Consider the following 21,045-nt stretch of genomic DNA (forward strand, 5'->3'; position numbering starts at 1 on the left):
ATTAAAACAAAACCTATAAATCCGACTTTGATTTTCAGTGTCTCATGATTTCTGCTCTGACTGAAAACTTCACAGTCACCTCTCTCAGCTGACAGAGCAATGCCTGGATATAAAGGACCTCGAATGGTGCTGTTAAATAACATGAAATACAGATTCATGAATAAGCGAATGAACAAGAAATAGCCCTGTTAGCAAGCTGAAAAGCCTAGGAGTAATCACAGAAATCCCCCCCCCCCCCCCCCGAATGATTCCCAGGGTAGATGCAATATCTTCTAAAGATAAAAAATGTCAGAGTTATGGAGAGATTGCAATTAGAGATGACACTGGAATTAGCTAGGAAAATATCAGAACATAGAAAAGTCAATGAACACTCCCTTGTGACTGAGAACATATTGGAGAGATGAAGGACAGACACTGAATCTTTACCAAACACATTTGAATTTACTGGGGGATATCTTTTTGCAATGAAGGGAGGGGACTCATCACAGTGGGAGGCAGCTCTTTTCCTCTACACTAAACAAAGAAAGACATGCAAATTGAGCTCCTCCCTCTGAGGATGAACATCAATAAAAACCTGCCTGCAGCTCTGGGAGACAAGTTTATCTTCTGTGGGGTCTTTCTCTACCTAAGGAACCCCACTGGAGAGCCTGGACAATGGGTTTTGGACTGAATGGAATCTTCATTCTGACTCTTTTACAAGGTAGTTTTGCCTTTTGTCTTGTGATTAAGGAAACTCTTTGAAGTAATGCATTTGAATGACTGTTTTATTTACTCTTTGTTTGAAGGAGTGCACTGTGATGTTCTGTTGGAGGAGTCTGGGGGAGATGTGAGGCAGCCTGGAGGATCTCTTAGTCTTTCTTGCAAAGGTTCTGGATACACCTTCAGTAGTTATGGCATGCAATGGGTCCGCCAGGCTCCAGGGAAGGGACTGGAGTGGGTTGCATACATTAACTATGATGGAACAACCAAATACTATGCAGACTCCGTGAAAGGCCGGTTCACCATCTCCAGGGACAACAGCAACAACCTGCTGCAGCTGCAGATGACTTCCCTTAAAGCTGAGGACACAGCCCTGTATTACTGTGCAAGAGACACAGTGAGAAAAAAGGAGCAGGAGACCAGACATAAACCTCCCTCAGTCAGGCCCATGGGAGCCGAACTTCAAGAGGGAACCAAGGAGACCATGGACAATGACAGGTGTAGGATGAAGCTGGAATGAGATCAAGGCCTGACTTTCTTCCCAATCAGCAATGAGCATCTATCTTCTCTATCTGTTTGTCCGTCTAATCTCCTTTGAGTCTTTGAGCAAAGATATCGTTTTTTAAGATCTTACGTATTTTGTACAAGGTGAAGAACTTCCCTGAAGTTTCCAACATAAAGCAAATCTGTAGTTATTGAATAGTTAAGTATGTGCATCCTTTACCATTTTTATATATTGTGTTCTTTTCTAAAACCTGTCAAGGGAAACACAATACAAATACACACACGTATGTAAGATATATGCAAATCTATAAGTATGCATCTCAACTATATGTATGTTCATAGAGTATCATGATACTGTAATTGCAAGGAATGTGAAGCCTCTTTTTAATCAGACCTCTCATGGTATCAACATTATATTCCTCTTAATTCATAAAGGATCTTTTTCCTTTTACTGGATACATCTGTGTGTGCCTCAGATCCCTGATCTGTGAAATTAGAATAAACTTCTCCTCTTCAAAGCACTATAAGAATAAAGCCCTTCAGAAACTTCAGCAAACTGTAAAACAAATGTTTCCTTTCAGGTATATCTTCTTCAATTACTTAATTTTTTAAAAAAATATTACAATTACATGTGAAAAATTTAGTATTTTATTTTGTCCCAGTTACATTTACAAACAATTTTCACATTCATTAATAAAACTTTGTTTTCCAAATTCTCTCCCTTTCTCTTTCCCATCCCCCATTTCCTCATAGTAACATGATATAGGTTATAAATATGTTGGCATAAAAAACATTTCCATAATAATCATTTTGTAAAAGAAAATATAGACACTTAACCAAAAAGAAACCTTAAGAATAATAGAGTAAAAGAAAAGGAGGCTTTAATCTGTATTCAGCCTCCATCAACTCTTTCTCAGAGAATTGATAGCATTCTTCATCACAAGTCCTTGACAGTTGTCTTGGGCCACTGTATTACTGAGAAAAGCTAAGTCATTCATAGTTGATCTCCCTACCATATTACTGTTTCTTTTTACTTATGTAGGCTCTTGTAAGTCTTTCTAGGTTTTCAGAAAGCACGCTATTCTGAGAGCATCAAAATCACATACTACAGATTGTTCAGTCTTTCGCCTCAGTGTCCAATTCCATGCCATCAGAAAATAGTTGCTATAAATATCCTTCTACATGTAAGTCATTTTTCTTTTTGTTTTTCAGCTCTTTGGTGATACATATAAAACAAAGACATCACTAGGTCAAAGTCTATACTTGGTTGTATAACTGTTTGGATATAGATCCAAATTGCTCTGCAGAATGGTTAAACCAGTTTACAACTTCACCAACAATGCATTGATGTCTCATTTTCCCTTCATTCCTACCTATATTTGCCATTTGCCCTTTCTGTATAATTAGTCAACCTATTAGGTATGAGCTATTATCTCAGAATTGTTTTAATATAGGGACTTAGGACACATTTTTAAAAAATGGCAAGATAGTACAGGTAGGTGGCACAATGGATAGAGCACCAACCCTAGAGTTAGGAGGACTTGAGTCCAAATACAGCCTCAGATACTTAATAATTGCCTAACTATGTGACCTTGGGCAAGTCACTTAACACCATTGCCTCAAATAAAAATTTAAAAAATGAGTAGAGCGCATTGATATTCTCCTCAGAAAACTGATCATTCTTTTGACCATTTATATTTTGAGAATGACTTAGTTTTATAAATTTGACTCAGATCTCTATATCTTTAAGAAGAGGTGTTTATCAGAGAAACTTTCTTCAAAACGTTTTTCACAATTGCTATTGCTAACTTTATTTGCCTCCATCCTATTCCTCCTGTACCTGTTTATTCTATTCTCTCTCTCTCTCTCTTCCTTCACTCTGTGGCTCCACAAAAGTGATTTGCAACTACCACCTCCCTCAATATGCCCTCCCTGTGATCACACCTAACCTGCCTTTCTCTTACCCCATCCCCTTCTCCTTTCCAATTGAGTGTATGTTATTTCCCCTTTAAGCATATTCTGTCCTTTCTTCCACTCCATTGTAAACACTTTTTCTTGCTTTTGTGATGTGAGTTATTTAACCTCCTCTTTTCCCTTTCTCCCAGTACATTCCTTTCTCACTCCTTAATCTATTTTTTTCTGTGTCCTCTGTGTATTTATAATCCTTCTAACAAATCTATGGGTTACCAGTATCATCTTCCCAGGTAGCATATAAACAGTTGAGCAACATTAAATGATTTCCCTTTCCCATTTACCTTTCTGTACTGCTCTCCAGTCTTGTATCTGGACATCAGATTTTCTGTTCAACTTTGATATTTTCATCTAGAAAGTTTGATAGTCCCATATTTTCTTGAATGTTCCCCTTTGCCCCTGATAATGTGTGCTCAGTTTTCCTGGCCAGTTGATTCCTATTTATAATCTAAACTCTTTGACTTTTGAAATATCATATTCAAAGTCCTATGTTCTATAATGCAGAAGTTGCACCTGATACTTTGATTGGGTAGATTGGAAGCATTAAGGTTTAAAAGCTTTAGGAACAGAGAGACTTGATACTTTGGTTGGGAAGAGTCTTTGGGATTTGGATTGAGTACTATTCAGAGGAAGGGATACAGTGTTAATGGAAAGACTGGACATGAAAAGAATTTGAAGTGATTTTGCTTTGCTTGCTGATTTGCCTAAAATTGCAGGAAGAATGCTTTGCAGTGGACATTGAAATGACTAATGAAATGATTTGGCTTTGCATGATGCTTTGGCTCATGAGGATTGTGTGACATGGAGGGTATTTAAAAAGAGTATAAAAATGGGACAGCTAGGTGGCATAGTGGAGAAAGCACTGGCCTTGGAGTCAGGAGTACCTGAGTTCAAATCTGGTCTCAGACACTTAATAATTACCTAGCTGTGTGGCCTTTGGCAAGCTACTTAACCCCATTTGCCTGGGAAAAAAGAAATCTAAAAAAAGAGTATAAAATGATTATAATTTATAATGTTTGAAAATTGTATTTCTAATGGAGATGTAGAGGGGAGTGTACTTACTGACCATAAGGCATTGCTTCTTATCAATCCAACAATCAGGCAATCAATCAATCAACCTTTGAGAAAGGTACTTCTATCAGGATAGATAAAGAGAATTTATTTGGACAGAGAGGTTACAGGTACAAGACAGGGTTAAAAGAACAGAATCATGAAAAGAAGGACAATTTCAGAAGAAGCCATTAATAGATAAATAACACCAGGTGAAAAGGATCAAAGACCTATTATAATGGAGAGAAAGAAGGGAGGGTATGAATCCTGAGTAAATCCTTCTCTTAATAGATTTGCTCCCCAAAGAGAATAACGTACTTTCCCAATTGGGTTTAAAAATCTATCCTACTCTTGTGGGGGGTGTCAGGGGAAAGAGTAAGAGAAAGAAGGGACTGATAAAAGGGAAAGAGAAGGTAAATGTAAATGTAAAGCTAAAATTAAAAGAAAAAACTTAAAGGGGAAAGGGAGCAGAGCATTGGTGAGGTAGGTTTAGAGGGAAGGAAAGAGAAAAGTAGAAATGATGTTTCCTTCTTTTTTTGAAGACGAAATCACCACATCAGGAAGATGATGCCTTTACAAGGACATGAATTCTATTTGAGTGGGTTCTGTGCTAAGTCATCAATCTCACTTTCTCCTAGAAAGCCATCTGAGTTCATTGCTCAGATATGCATCAGGACAATTACAGATGGCAGTGGATGCAAGGCAATCAGTTAAGTGACCTGTCCAAGGTCACACAGCTAGTAAGAGTCAAGGCTCTTTTCATGCAAACTCCTGTTTGATTCAAACTCCTGTCCTCCTGATTCCAACACCAGTGCTCTATCATTGGGCCACCTAGCTATCTTAGGTAGCATGGAGGGAAATACAGAATAAATCATCTTAACTCTAAATATGAATGAGATGAACTGTCCCAAGGAGCGATATCAGATAGCAGAATGGATTAAAACCCAGGATCCTACAATATGTTGCTTATAAGAAACACATTTGAAGAAGATAGATAAAGGCAGGGTAAAGGTAAAAGCCTGGAGAAAATTATATTATGCTTCACCATAAGTAAAAAAATCAGGGGTAGCAATCTTCAGCTCAGACAAAACAAAATAAAGATAAATCTCATTAAAGGGGATAAGAAAGGAAATTGCATCTTCTTTTTTCATGTTTTCTAAATTTTTATTTAAGGTAATGAGTTTATGTGACTTGTCCAAGGTCACACAGCTAGGCAATTATCTGAGGCCAAAATTGAACTAATGTCCTCCGGACTCCAAGCCTTGGGTTCTATCCATTGTGCCACCTACCTGCCTAAAACTACATCTTCTTAAAAGAGACAATAGAAAATGAATGTATGCCCATCAACTGAAGAATGACTGAATAAATTATTATATATGAATATTGTGGAGTACCATTATTCTATAAGAAACCATGAATGGTTGACCATTAGGGAAGCATTAAAAAATTACATGAACTAATGCTGAGCAAAGGGAATAGAACCACTATAACACTGTTTACATTAACATTGTTATGTGTTGATGCAACTCCTCTGAGCCTTATGGAGATATACGTCAACCCTTTGAAACTTGTTAGTGACAGTGCCATACATATCCAGAGGATAAAAAATGAAAAAACAAAACTTCACAGAATTTGAATGGATACTATGTTCAGTTTTTTAAAACTTCTCAAGGCTTTCTTCCTATCCCATGGTTTCTTTTCTTTTTCCTTAACCCTAATTCCTTATGCACAAAATGACTAATCCATAAATATGTTAAACACCAAAGTACATGTACTGCTTTTACATACTGTGCATCAACAATGGGAGAGTTGTAGAAAAATATGTAAATTATAAATATGTAAGTGAAGGAATGTTGAAAAATTTCCAAAACATTTATTCCTCCTGCATGGAAAAATAAAATCAAATAAAAAAAGATAGCAGAATATAGAAGATGTGTTATGGTCCATTGGTGTCACCAGGAGTTAGACATGAGTGACAGACAACTATTATACCAATAAGAACTGATGAGATCACTAAATAACATATTCAAATGAAAAATGAGAAGAGGGCATAGGTGAGAATCCGGTGTAATTGAATACCTGTAATGAGAGGACATGATCTGGATGAGGATTAGAAGTTGAAGGAGAAAAAAGGAATTCAGATAAGTAGGGTCAGAATCAAGAGAGTAGTGTCCCATAAACCTAGAAAGAAAAAAAGTATAAAGAAATAAAGTGATCAACAGGATCAAAACAAGAGGCAAGTAAATTGGAGTGAGGATTGAGAATAGACCACCTGATTATGAGAAGTAGGTGTGAAGGAGGAGAGAGTAGTCAATGGCATCTTAGTGATATGAAATTAATAAGAGAAGAGGGAATAAACAGGGAAGATCTCAGTTTTAATCAATAATTTTATTGATTATACTAAAGAAAATGATATTGAAATATCAGTAATGCAGACCAAGCTTAAAAGGGTGTTACAAGTCCTTTTTTTAAAAGCTGTTAAAGCTGGTTGTTGAAACATTTGCCAGGAAATAATTGTACAAAAACATCATTCATTTTCATATTCTGTCTCCAGTACCTAAATGTTTCAACATGAATTTGGGTTTATTACATTGCACAGGGAATAAAACTTCCTTCCTTGAATCGGGAAGACTTGAATTAGAGTCTGCACTCAGATACTTAATAACTGTGTGACCTTGACAAGCCACTTAATTTTTAACTCAGTTTCCTTATCTGTAAAGTGGGGATAAAATATCACCTTGATTTCAAGGTTATTGTAAACATTAGATGACACTATAATTGTAAGGCACCTAACTTGGTGCCTACTTTAGAGGCAGTGCTAAATAAAAATTATTTTTCTTCTTTTTCTTCTTCTTCTTCTCCTTCTTCTTCTTCTTCTTCTTCTTCTTCTTCTTCTTCTTCTTCTTAATACCTAAATTTCCATTCTGTTATCAGGTAGGAAAACCAATAAGTCTGACTCCTTCATGTTTCTCAGGAAATGCTAGTGGGATTGTCACATTGCATATGCCAATATCTGCTCTGTTGTTTCATTTGGTTTTAAAAATATATATGTTTATAGCTTGAAATTTGCATGTCATTTTCTTTTTAATTATAAAATTATAAACGATGTTTATTATTTTTCCTCACATGACAAGTATCAGCTCCTCCCACCCATTTAGACAGTTGTCATTCATTTTGATTGCTGTCCAACTCTTTGTGATGCCTTTTTGTGCTTTCTTGGTAAAGATACTATAGTGGTTTGCTGTCTCTTTCTCCAGTCCATCTGACAGATCAGGAAGTGGATCCAAACAGGATTAAATGACTTGTTTAGGGAACGAAAGCTAATAAGTGACTGAGACCAGATTTGAACTCTCAATGATATGTCTTCCTGAGTCTAGGACAGACTTTCTATCCACTGTGCCATATAGTTGTCCCTATAATTTCTCTAAGCCATTTTAAAGTCCCTATTAGTAAAAGTCAAATAATGTGGACCCCTTACCAGTTAAAACTGTGATGTGGATTCCTTAAACTGTAAAAAAGTCAGGAATAATATAAATTTCCCAGCAAATATCTCTATGCAAAAGTCTCTAGGAAATATGGGGTCCCAGTAAAAATCCCTATCTGTGCAGTAAATAATGTAAACAAAGATAAATGAAATCCAAAAGAAAATACTTTGACTCAGTCATGATAACAGTGATATGTAAAAGGCCTCACATGTCCAAGAGTAGCCAAAATAGCTTAAATATGGCACCCAAATATCTGGAACCCAACTCCAGAATTGAGCTAAGAAAATTCAAAATAACAGCAAATTTGCCCTGAATTACTTTTCAGCTCCTCTTTCTTTTTCTGTTTTCTAAAATTACCATGGGAATTTGGGGGTGGCCTTTGTAGGGATCCATGACTGTCCTCTAATGAATGACCACCCTACATTGCCTTGATGAGAGTTATCCACTTTGTTCATTAAAATACTTACATAATAGAACTGGAACTCCTGGTTCTTTTCATTGATACTGTTGGCAAGGAATTCTAGTCTTTTAAAATATGTATTTTTAACATATTTTTATAAAACAACTGGTAGGAAATTCATTTACAACCTCATTTTAAATCAGATCTTCATTAATAAGAGCTTCAATTGTCACTTTAATCAAGTCAATTTAGTAGCAACAATGAATGCCTAAGGAACATTTCATCTTCTAAATCCCATCAAAATCCCCTCCAGCCAATAAATTTGCTTGGAATGTCTTTTAAGCCCACCTTTAACTTGAATATATTCTTAGACTCTTTCTGCCTCCCCATTTCGCCTCTTATGGTTCTAATCTTACCCTTTTTTGACTAATCAAACTAGAGGTGATTTTTCATATCCTGCCTTCTGATGGACAAGGCTATTTAAGAACAGCAGTAGGACTTTGTTTTGAGGAGCCTGGCTCTCTAACTAGACTTCTCCTCCCCATGTTCTCTGACAAGGGCTGAGATTTACAGAAATATCAATAAATATGCTTGTTAATCTAATTTTGCATTGCTCTTTCTTAAGGCCAAAACCTCTGGTATTATTTGTCCCTGATTAAGACAAACTCTGTGAATTTTATTTTAAAAATCAGGAAAACTAATTCAGCTTGGCTAATTACTGAAAATTAATTAGCTTTATGTAATTAACTACCTGACAAATTATTTAGTAACAATAAAAAATTCACAGTTGATAGCATCCATAGCCACACACACACACACACACACACACACACACACACACAGACATAGACAGCAGTTAAAATTGTACTAGTCATTGATCTTATTTCTGATATCATCAGATTATTGCTTGTCCTGTGTTATACTTGAAATCTATGCCTCTTTTCCCACATTTGCTAAGAGGATGGTAATATTTGACAGAGACAGGCACATGACAACATAGGAGGATGATACATGGCCTACAAGCTTGACGGAAAAGAAATCTTCTCAAGGGTGCTATAGTATTTCCATGAAAATACTAGAAAGACAACAAATAGTTAAATTTTGAGACTTTCTACGATGATTTTGCATATCCTGTAAAATTCTGTTATTATAACTGCCTCTCCTCCCGTTCCTGAGAGCAGTCCTCATCTCTTTACCAAACCTTGAAATGATAAAACCAATCTGTTTTCCCTGTGCTCTGCCAACTAGATACGATACTTTCCTTTTAAGAGAATCCTACAAGGACAGTGAAACAGATGGAGAAACCTGATATGATAACAAACTGCTACCTCTTTTACCCAACATGAGCCTTTGTAACCCCTGAACATCTGTTGGGGGCGGGGGGGAAGAGGCTTGGCGGTCGCTTAGCGGGGAAACATAATCACCTTATAAGGGAATGTTACAGAACTCGGCCCCTCATTGGGTAAGAGTTCATGGGAGGGAGGACAGAAGGGATAAAAGTGTCTGCTGAGAGGTTGGGGGGAGCGGGATGTGATCACAGAAGAATAAAGACTCATTATCCACCTCAGGCGCTCTGTCTGGTTCTTCCCCCATCAAAGAGTGGGGGCCGGAGGTACCCCGAAGACTCATCACGCGTTGGACTGGTGAGTAAGAGGACGGACTAGCATAAAGAAGCCGGCGTTGTAAATAAAACCCCGGCAAGTGGCGCCCAGAACAGGGACCTGATTTTGCTAGGGAACGTCTGAATCCGCTGGTCGGATTCTCCAGACAGCCTTGGTCGTTTCCGACCGGGAGGAAGGAGAGGGCGTTTACTCTCAGATATTGCCTGAAGGACATATCCCTACTGTGTTGACTATGCTTCCTTTCTCTTCCCTTTCTCCTTCCGCTCTAATCACGCTCCTTGCCATGCTGGCCTGTCTGATTGTGCCCTGCTGCCTCCTTCTCTTTTGCCGAACGGGAATTTTCCAGCTCTGCCACCTGTTAGGATTGCAGCCTCGGCTAGTAGACAGCATGGGGGGCCGGAATAGTATTCCCGCCTTTCAGCCGGAGGAGAAAGGGGTCGTTGCAGCGCAGCTTTATAAACTCTGCGCTAAGCATGGCTGTAAATTACCTATCAAGACGTGCCGTGCTTTTGTTGAGAATATCTGGAACATCTGCCCTTGGGTGCAACATAGTGGGATCCAACCAGGTAAATGGAAGGTGGTAGGGCAGCAGATGGCCTCCTATGATGACACCTGCCCGGGAAAACTGACCCCTGAGGATTTTACAGTGTATAAGATAGTGGATGCAGCCCTGCATCCCCAGAAGGTGACTTTGGCACGACCAATCAGCACTCAGGTGGGTAGCTCGTTGGCGGGATCGGATTCAGAGAGCTCAGAGGAAGAGGGAAGGCCACCCCCCTCCCCTGTATCCATGGGAGGAACTTAGAAGAAACAATGGGGGAACAAGGGGCCCCCAGGGAGAAGAAAATGCCGCATGCCCCTCCTTACCGAGACAGAAAGGAAAGGGGGAGGGCGATGAATGTGGCGCACTTAGAGATTCAGGGCCGGAAGTTTCCGAGCGCGGGAAGGGAGGGGTGCAAACAGTCCTCAGGGGTGGCAGGAAGAGGAGCGTGAGTAGGTGGGACCGGGAGGCTGCTGACGAGGAGGGAGGAGTCCGCGCTGATTGGACAGCTGCCGCGCCCCAGACTTGGCGGCCCAGCCAGGAAACAGAGGCAAAAAATCCCCCGTGTTCCTTGTCCGCCCTTCAGAGATCCCCTCAAGGGCTCCGCCCATCCGGCCTACTTGCCGCGAGTGCCTCCATAGCAATAGAGAAAGGGGAGGAGGTGGACTGGGATGACTGGGGCCTCTACCCGGTATTTACGGACCCCCTTACCGGAGCCCGAGACTACCGCCCTGTCCCTTTTAAGATGCTTAAGGAACTTAAGGAGGCCGTGACTAAATACGGCCCAAGCTCCCCTTATGTAAAAAGACTGATGCAAAACCTCTTCGCTACGCACCCTTGGACCCCTGCTGACTTTGACGAAATTGCAGCCGCGTGCCTGGATGACTCCTCATATTTAGCTTTTAAGGCTCAGGCCCGCAGAGAGGCCTCTAAGCTGGCAAAATCCCGGGGTTATACTCCCCTGGATTTAGCCATTGACCTCCTGTGTGGAACTGGAGCCTATACTGACCCTGCTGTTCAGGCCCGGTATGGCCAGTTTGAGCTAGAGACTGTTAAAGAAACACATGTTGCAGCTTGGGATAAGATTGGAGCCATGAAAGGGGGGAGAGCCACACAGAAGTTGGTTGGGCTGAAGCAGAGAGCAGATCAGACACCCCTCTCATTTGTGAACGAGGTTAAAGAGACAGTGACTCGTATAATGGGAGACACCCCGGGATCTGATCTACTTATGAGACAATTGATTAAAGAGGGACTTCGCCCCAAAGGGATCGCAGCCATTAGCAGCCTTCCCCCCAACGCTTCATTAGAAGAAATTGTTGACAAATTGCTGGACATGCCCAGCGAGGATTCAATTCAAGCCTTAGTGACTGCCATGGAGAACCGGGAGGATAGCCTCCTGACCACCCTTCGCGGTATGCAGGTGAGACCCACCTGTTTTGGGTGCGGAAAGCCAGGGCACCTCAAAGCACAGTGCAGGCAGTGGCCCCCCTCCACTTCAGTTCCGACCTGTTATTCCTGTGGAAAGCCAGGTCACATAGCCAGGTTCTGCCGATCCAAAGGGAAGTCGGGAAAAGGGAAAGGGAGGGGCCCGGCCGCGGCCCCCCCCCCCCCCCCCCCCGTGCTCGAAGACAGCGGCCCCATCACTGTGACTATCCCCGTGAGGGTTGACTATAGAGAAGGGACACAGCAGAGAGAGATCGGGCCTTGGGAAACCTTGATGATTCCCATCGAGCGAACTACTTTCCCAGCGCTCATCACAGGGGCTGAGAGATGTGTGGACTTAGTCACCCATACCCAGGTCATTTTTGGTCCCGGAAGTCCCACATCCGTAAGGGTCACAAACCCCCACCCCTTTCCCACCTTGGTAAAACAGGGCCAAGAGGTGGGAAAGGCGCTGCCCTTGCGGACCCCTCCCGCTCATGTGAACTGGGTCCACCCGGTCAGCTCTGGGCGACCACTGTTAACCGTCACGGTGGAAAATCAGAAGCTCGAAGGGATAATTGACACTGGAGCCGATTGCTCTGTCATAAATAGGGGACAGTGGAGGCGCGAGTGGCCACTCCTACAGAGCCCTCAAGCAGTGACGGGGGTGGGGGGCAATAGATCTGCCATGAAAGCAGCACACGCCTTACGGTGGTCAGCTTTGGAAGAATCTGGACTCTTCACCCCACTGTGCCTACCCGACCTCCCTTATGCATTATGGGGTAGAGATATCTTGAGCCAGCTTAACCTGACACTTGCCACCCCTGATAGCCTGCGGGGAAATTAATTGGGGCCACTCTAGAGATGAGCTTTTCCCCCAGAATAACATGGATTAATAAGAAACCTATTTGGGTTGAGCAGTGGCCCCTGACAAAAGAAAAGCTCATCGCCCTCACAGACATAGTAATGACCCTCCTGCGCGAGAACAAAGTGGAACCGTCCCTTAGCCCGTATAACTCCCCCGTCTTTGTCATAAAAAAGAAAGGGGGGAGTTGGAGAATGTTGATTGATCTTCGGGCAGTAAATGCCAACATGGTACCCATGGGGACCCTCCAACCTGGTCTCCCTATGCCCACTGCAGTCCCGCAAGGGTGGACTATTATAGTGATTGATGTTAAAGACTGCTTCTATAGCATTCCCCTCCACCCGGAGGACAAAGAAAAATTTGCCTTTTCCCTCCCCGCGATCAATTTCCAAGCCCCCAGTAAACGTTATCAGTTCACCGTCCTACCGCAGGGAATGGCCAATAGCCCCACCCTGTGCCAGCTTTACATGGATACTCTGCTACATCCTATCAGAAAAGAATTCCTGAATTGCATGCTCATACATTACATGGATGATATCTTGATTGCAGCACCTTCTGTGACGGGGGCTCGGGCTTGCTTGCAACGCACCACCCATGTCCTCCGCAAGAAGGGGCTTCACATAGCCCCGGAAAAGGTACAGATGGATTTCCCCTATGATTACTTGGGGCATAGGATTTTTCCGGGAAAGATTAGTAGGGCACTTCCTCCGATCAACGTCGAGGGATACACTACTCTTAATGATTTTCAGAGGCTTGTTGGCACCATACAGTGGCTGCGTCCCGCTATGCCCCTCCCATCCTCCTTAATGCAACCTCTATATGATGTCCTTAAAGGCGACTCCCATCTGTCATCCCCTAGAAGTTGGACCCCCCAGGCAAGACAGGCACTCTCGGAAATTTTCTGCAGAACCTCTTCCTTCTTGGTTCAATACGACCCGGAGTCACCTGTCCTCTTCCACACACTGGGGGACAGTTCCCTGGGCTGGGGATGTTTATTCCAGAGACATGGATGCCTTGAATGGCTATACCCCCGGACCACTAAGAGCATCATCCGGGACTGGTGGGAGGCCCTGGCCTTATTTTGCCTTCAGGCCTCAGAGCGATGCCAGCGTCTCTTTGGCCTCTTGCCTGTCCTCAACTTTACCCTCCCAGAGGAGGTGACCCACTCGCTAGTTGATAGATCTATCGCTTGGGCCACTGTCCTGACTACCCTCTCTCAGACCAGACTCACGCCACCTCCCGTGGTTAGAGTGTTCGCTGAACTGCACCTTTCCCGCCCGCGCCCTCTAGTGTCCCCAGAACCAGTGACCGGCCCTAATGTCTTCACTGACGCTACCAGGTTGGGCCGTGCTGTGGTCCATGACCCTGCTAGACCCGCCACCTGGATTTTTGATACCCCCTTTGACTCCACTCAGAAGAATGAACTATATGCTATACTTCAGGCGTTCCGTCTCTACAGAGACACCCCTTTTAACCTTATTACTGACAGTATGTATTGTGCCATGCTAATCCCTCGTTTAGAAGATGCCTTCATTTCCTCGACTTCTTCCATTAGCCCACTCCTTATACAGCTGCAATCCTCCCTCCGTGATAGAAACCACCCCCTGTTTGTTCTTCACGTGCGCTCTCACGTTTCTTCCACCGGCCCCATATTCCAGGGCAATGCGGAGGCAGATAGGGCTCTCTTGTTAAACCTGTCCACACCTGCCCAGCTGGCACATGGTAAGTATCACTTGTCATCCAGGTCGCTCCGGCGCCTATACAGCATTCCCCGGAAGGAGGCTCGCCAAATTGTGCGCTCCTGCACTTCTTGTGCTCCCTTTAGACAAGCCCTCCCCGCGGAGGGGTCTAACCCACGTGGGGACGGCCCCAATGCTCTTTGGCAGATGGACATTACTCACCTGGGTCGTAAGTACATCCATGTCTCGGTGGACACCTTCTCCTCCTTCACCTTCGCCTCTCTACAGCCAGGAGAAGCGGTTAAACACGTTCTCTCACATCTATATGCCCAGATGGCTGTCTTAGGCGTCCCCTCGGCTATCAAAACCGATAATGGGCCCGCCTACACCTCGAGAGCCTTTGCTTCCTTTTGCAAAGAATTTTCCATTTCCCATTCCACCGGGATCCCTTACAATCCCACTGGCCAAGCTTTGGTAGAAAGAGCAAATCGCACACTCAAAACTACGCTCTTTAAACAGAAAGGGGGAGTTGGCAGGTCACTGACCCATTCAGACCTGTCTCAGGTACTATTTACCATGAATTTCCTACAAGTCAGGGATGACGGCACTACAGCCGCCCAGAGATTTTTCTCCCCAAAAGGACATGCTAAGAAAGAACCAACGCTCCTGCCCTCTCCCACCAAGGCCCTACCAGGCTCTAAAGTCATGTGGAGAGATGAAGAGGGAGGTTGGCATGGCCATGTAACGGTAAAGAACAGAAGACAGGGCCACCTGTCATTTCATCCCGAGGATAAGATAGAAGAGCCAGAAAGATGGCTCCCTGTTTACAAGATAAGAGACCTTGATTAATGCCCAACCCTATGGGGTGAGAGGAATTTCTTCCTTTTTCAGGCCTTCTGATCGTCGTAGGGATCCTTGGAGGTGCTCCATCTGAAGGAAATCCGACATGGGGAATACTCCGAGTTATTCCCTCTCCCCTTCCGGTAGCACGGAACTCCCCGATCTACCCTCGGCTGCTAGTGACCAATACATCGATGGGGCTCCCTTCTGCATATATGGACCCCGCTGAAGCACCGGTCCAGAACTCCTTCTGCTGGGACCTGAACAACTCCCTATGTTTCGACATCGGGGAAGAAAATCGGTCCTGGAACTTCAATTCCACAGGGCAGAACGATTTTAACTATAGCACTGCCCCGACTGACCCCTGCGTCGGCCTTTTCCCGCAGACGACTGTCAGCCCAGCAGGGACAAAAAAAAAAAAAAAAAAAAAAAAAAAAGGGGACCCAGCTCCGAGGCCTTCTGGGTTGGCGACCCCTGGTGAATCAAACTCAACGGGACTTCATGATTCCTCGGTGGGGCCCCTCATGTGTGGCCACAGGGGAAGACATCGAGGATCCCATACCATGGAGGGATTGCCAGATGGCGGGAGGGTACCCCCTTGAGGGTGAACAAGGACGCTGATTCTGGGAATCACCCTACTTGTTGTCTGTTTCTGCCGCCTAGCTAGGCGACAGAGGGGCTATATGCTTCTTACTCAGAAAGCCTTCATGGCCATGGAGACGGGGGAGGATCCCCAAGTCTGGCTAGCTGCCATGCATGACATGTGACACCTAGGGGTAAGACGAGGTAAACCCCAAGACGGGCAACCTCTCCTAACCCAGCCACCTAAGACAGGCCCTGAGGGTGTCGGGCGCCTAGGACGGGCAAGGTCCTGGGTTGAAGGAGATGACCTAAGACAGGGTTCCTCGCCCCCGGCTATCAGAGGCCAGTAGAAATGACACCACTTAAAGCTAACCTCAGCACCGCTTAAGGTCACACCAAGTGATAACCTTGTAAAACAGAAAGGGGGAGATGTTGGGGGCGGGGGGAAGAGGCTTGGCGGTCGCTTAGCGGGGAAACATAATCACCTTATAAGGGAATGTTACAGAACTCGGCCCCTCATTGGGTAAGAGTTCATGGGAGGGAGGACAGAAGGGATAAAAGTGTCTGCTGAGAGGTTGGGGGGAGCGGGATGTGATCACAGAAGAATAAAGACTCATTATCCACCTCAGGCGCTCTGTCTGGTTCTTCCCCCATCAAAGAGTGGGGGCCGGAAGTACCCCGAAGACTCATCACGCGTTGGACTGGTGAGTAAGAGGACGGACTAGCATAAAGAAGCCGGCGTTGTAAATAAAACCCTGGCAAACATCCTGACATAAACCTTTACATTACATCTACACAAACATCTACACCCTTCCCAACAGATAGACCATCACCTGTCTCCATATATTCCCTTCTATTTGCTTATCTGTGTGGGGTATAGCTCACATGCAATAACCTGGAAAACAAAACATGTTTGTCCTGCATCACTCTGAATGATGAGCTTTTGTAAAATTATTTCATTATTTCCATCCTAGCTTACAATGAGCCTCAAACTGCATCAATAGAGGGGGTTAATCTACCAAGTCATACTTGCAGAAATCCTTAGCAAATTATCTTGACAACTTTTTACTAGAATGGATGGCCTTTGTTATATTTTGAAATAATGATTAAGTAAGGTTTGATGGTGAGCCTGGAGAAGGATTTTTGGAGCTGGTTAGCATAAGTAATTGTAGGTCAGTTAAAGTGTTGTTCACTATATTAAAGAGAGTAGTACTTTTATCTTCTTTAGACATATCTGCGAAAACAATTTTATTTAATTCAACATCATTCTATATTCAAGTATGCTGTCAAGATATAGGAGACAACCTGTTTTTCAGAGTCGAAGACCAGCAAACAAGCCTGAGTTTAGGAAAACAATCCTTTATGCTCACCCTTTTGATGAAATGAGCCTCAGAACAATCCTAGTATTGTTTCCCATGAATTTTCTATTGCTCAGGCCAGCACCTGCAGTACTCTTGTTCCAGTATTCAAGTTCTGCTATACATCAGACTTGTCTCATTGTTGCTGTTATTCCTCATCATTATGACTAGAGTTCCCTGCATGACTACTGGTATATAGTTTTACAGTGACCCACTCCAAAGGTAATTCCCCACTCAGGACTGAGACAGGGTCTGGCACATATGGCAAGTTTCCTTCCTTGCTTCAAGCTCTTTCCCTCACTATGGAAAACAAACTTTTGTGTTATTCACTGCACAGTTATTCTTACCTCTCTATCTGTTTGGCTGTAGCCTCTATAAGTAGAGAGGGCTGATCCAGTTGACAATGTCAAGACTAGAAAGAGAATTGCCCAAATGGCACAGTTGATACCTTCAGATATATCCCTATCTTGAGAAATATTTATAGGATCCTCAATTTGGAAAAATGATAATATATGAAAATTAAGTTTGGGTTTCAGAAATTCCAGAAAAATCATCACTATTTAATTCATTTCTTTATCATTTCTTCATTAGTGTTTGAACAGAAAGCCCTTCCCGCAAAATAGTATAACAGAAAATATCACTTCCTTTGAGTGAGTCACTGGCCTTTTGTCAGGAAGATAAAGATGTAATCAAAACAACCTTTAAGAATGTGTGGGATTCTTCTGGCCAAGATGTCCAAGATGGCACAATGCTAATCTCTTGATCTTCCCTCATAAATACTATAAAACAAAACTCTTAACAGAAATCTGATCCACAAAACCAAGAAATAGAAACTAAGAGAAGAACTAACTCAAGGTTTGTCCTCAAGGTTCATGGGTGAGCAGGGCACAGAGGGCTGATTCTGCCAGGAGCACAGGACAGGGTCAGAGCCTGAGAACTGCACTAGCCTGATTGGTGGGGCAGGCAAGATCCTCAAAGCCTAAAATGAGGGCAAGTCTAATCGGCCAACTAGGGAGCAGAGGCATTGGTTGTGGCACTGAAAGTATGGACCTTGCCAGAAGAGCTGGAGGGAGAGTTTTTAGAGAAAAAGAATTTTTTTCAATTATGTTTTGCAACTCCATTTCCAGTTGGTCAATTCTATTTTTGAAGTTTTCCGTTTGCCCAAGTGAAGTTTTGAAAGAATCATTTTCTTCTTGCATTTGTCCAAATGACGATCTGAAAGTTATTCTCATTTTGTATTTGTCCAATTGTATATTCCAAGGATTTCTTTTCCTGTTGCAAGGGGTTTATTTTCTCTTGAGTTTCTTTTCCCAATTTTTACAATTAATTTTTAAACCCTTTCCTGATTTCTTCAAGGAAGTTTTTGTGGACTGCAGACCAATTCATATTTACCTCAGAAGTGCTCAATCTCTCTTGGTTAGAATCTATTTCTTCTAAGTATTTCTCCATGTTCCAATCTTTTTGCTGGCCTTTCTTCATATTTCCAGGATCTTTTGTTGGCGGGGGCTGGCTCTCAGAGGTTTGCTTCTACAGATCCTAGATGCTTTGCTTATGTCGCTTAGTAATTCCAAGGGTCAGCCAGTAGGGAGCACTGGTTGCTTAATCTGGAGTGTTTGGGACACCGAGCAGCAGGGTCTGAGTTAACCTTAAACAATGAAATAGGGAACTTTCAAACTTTCCTGTTGAAACAACCAGAATTGTAACAAAAGTTTGATCTTCAGGTACAGGATTCAGGTGAAGCATAGAGAGGTAGAGCAAGTATGGCAAAGCTTGAGGCATTGCTTGCATTCCTGCATGGAAATATGATACTGATAACTCATATGAACCTTCTCGTTTATTAGGACACTTAGAAGCAACATTTATAGACAAAACAATTTGGGAGCTGTATATGAATGTATAATATATTAGAAAGATGAAGTTAATAGGCAAGAAAGGAATGTACTAAAAAGGAAAGGGTAGGAAGAACAGACCAACTTATTTCACATAAAAGGGTCAAGAAAAAACTTGCAATGGCATGGAAGGAATGTGAGGGAGAGTGAATGAACCTTCATTCTCATGAGAAGCTGCTCAGAGATGAAATAACATATGAACTCAATTGAGTATAGAAACTCTTTTACCCTAGAGGAAAATAGATGAGGAAAGGGAGGGGAAAAAAGGGACAGGGAGAAGGGAGGAAGGGGGATGTAGGTGATAGAAGAGAGGAAAGATTGTGGAAGAGGGTCTGTTGAGGAGGGGCAGGGTGAAAGGAGAGAGACTATAGAATAAATGTGGATGGGGCAGAACAGAAATCTAGTTAACAATAGCATCTGTGGGAAAAAAATTTGAAGCAATTTCCCTGACAACTTATGATAAAGAATACTATCCATCACAAAAAATAGAGTTGATGGTATCTGAATACAGACTGAAGACAAAAATAATAAAACAGAAATGTAGTGAAATACAATCATTTCAAATTTTTCTATCTCCTTTCTCCCTTAGATTTATGGAAAGATTGCCAAATTCAAGGTCTTATTTTTAATAGAAAATTTTGATTGTACTTATTCTTTCATAATCATGCAAGATGAATCTTTAGTCCAAAGAGTTTTTACATTATTTTAATATTTTTCTCTAATTTGTTGTTAGTCACATTTTCTGATTTTAATATTTTATTTAAAAACAAGATAAATAATTTTAATTATTAGAAAAAAATCAAATGTAATTACAATTTACACAAAAAATCATAAAAGTTTGGGATTCAGAAAGTAGGATTGTGAATATACTTTATGAGGGAAATGAAAGGAATACTGAATAAAATACACATTTACAGATTGTAAATCTCTTTAGTCTCTTTTTTTGGAGCTGGTCGATGGATTCTTTCAAGGACAATTTTATCTTCATATTTTAGGCTATTGTGCCATTTCCACGATAATTTTCTGAAATATATTTTCCAGAGATATTTTATTTTTTTGTTTGAGACTTTCCAATAGACCAATGATTCATAAATTATCTCTCCTGCAACTATTTTCCATTGTTTTTCAATAAGGTTCTTTACATTTTCTTATGTTTTTCTAGTTCTTCGTTTTGTTTAATAAAATCTTGGTATCTTATCAAATCATTAGTTTCCATTTGTCCAATTTTGAAAAAAATAGGTGATTACAATTTTCAGTTGAAGAAATTAAGGCATACTGAGGTTAAGTGACTTTCTGAACCTCTTGAAATTAGAATTTGTGCCTACATTTAAACACAGAACTTCTTGACTCTAAGACCAGAATGTTATTGACTGAAGCAATACTTGCACTGAGTTAGAGTGGGATGTATTCAGAAATGTGTTGCTAGGTAAGAGAGTTAAGGAGAGAGAAGTAGGCACTTAAGTACTCACAATGATAATTTTTAAAATGGGCTTTCCTCAGTTGTTTGAAGTTATCTCCAGCACACTAAAGTACAGATTTCCATCTCCTATTAGCCTTTAAATTATTCTTTCCCAAGTTTCATATGCCCAGTTTTAATTTAGAAGACACCACTTCCATAAACTGAACACATCAAATTTTATTGAGAAAAAGAATGACTGAGAGCTCATTCCCCAATTCACAAATAATCAAAAGGATATACAAAGGCAATTCTTGGATGAAGAAATCACAGCTTGCTATAGTCATATGAAAAATTTCTCAAATTCATTATTGATCAGAGAGGTGCAAATTAAAACATCTCTAAGGTACCACCTCACACCTCTCAGATTGACCAAAGTGACTAGAAAGGAAAAAAGATCAATGTTGGAGGGGATGTGGGCTAACTGGGACACTAATGCATTGTTGGTAGAGTCATGAACTGATCTAATCTTTCTGTAGAGCAATTTGGAATTATGCCACAGGGGCAATAAATATGTGCATACCATTTGATCGAACAATAAGATTATTGGGTCTGTATTCTGAAGAGATCATGATAAAGGGTAAAATCCCACAGGTATAAAAATATTCATAGCAATTATTTTTCTAGTGGCAAAGATTAGGAAATGGAGAGGATGTTCATAAATTGGGGAATGGCTGAACAA

At 41.9% G+C, this 21,045-nt stretch overlaps 1 gene segment (V, D, J or C); it reads left to right on the forward strand.

Moving 5' to 3' along the window:
• The first annotated feature begins 584 nt into the window (after positions 1 to 584).
• The window catches only part of LOC141506488 (immunoglobulin heavy variable 3-74-like), a 95,421-nt gene continuing 74,960 nt past the window's right edge, over positions 585 to 21,045 (forward strand). The window contains 1 exon segment of the V gene segment in view: positions 585 to 700. Coding sequence covers positions 655 to 700 — 46 coding nt within the window.

The sequence above is a fragment of the Macrotis lagotis genome, chromosome 1 (assembly GCF_037893015.1).
Source record: "Macrotis lagotis isolate mMagLag1 chromosome 1, bilby.v1.9.chrom.fasta, whole genome shotgun sequence".
Classification (NCBI taxonomy): domain Eukaryota; kingdom Metazoa; phylum Chordata; class Mammalia; order Peramelemorphia; family Peramelidae; genus Macrotis; species Macrotis lagotis.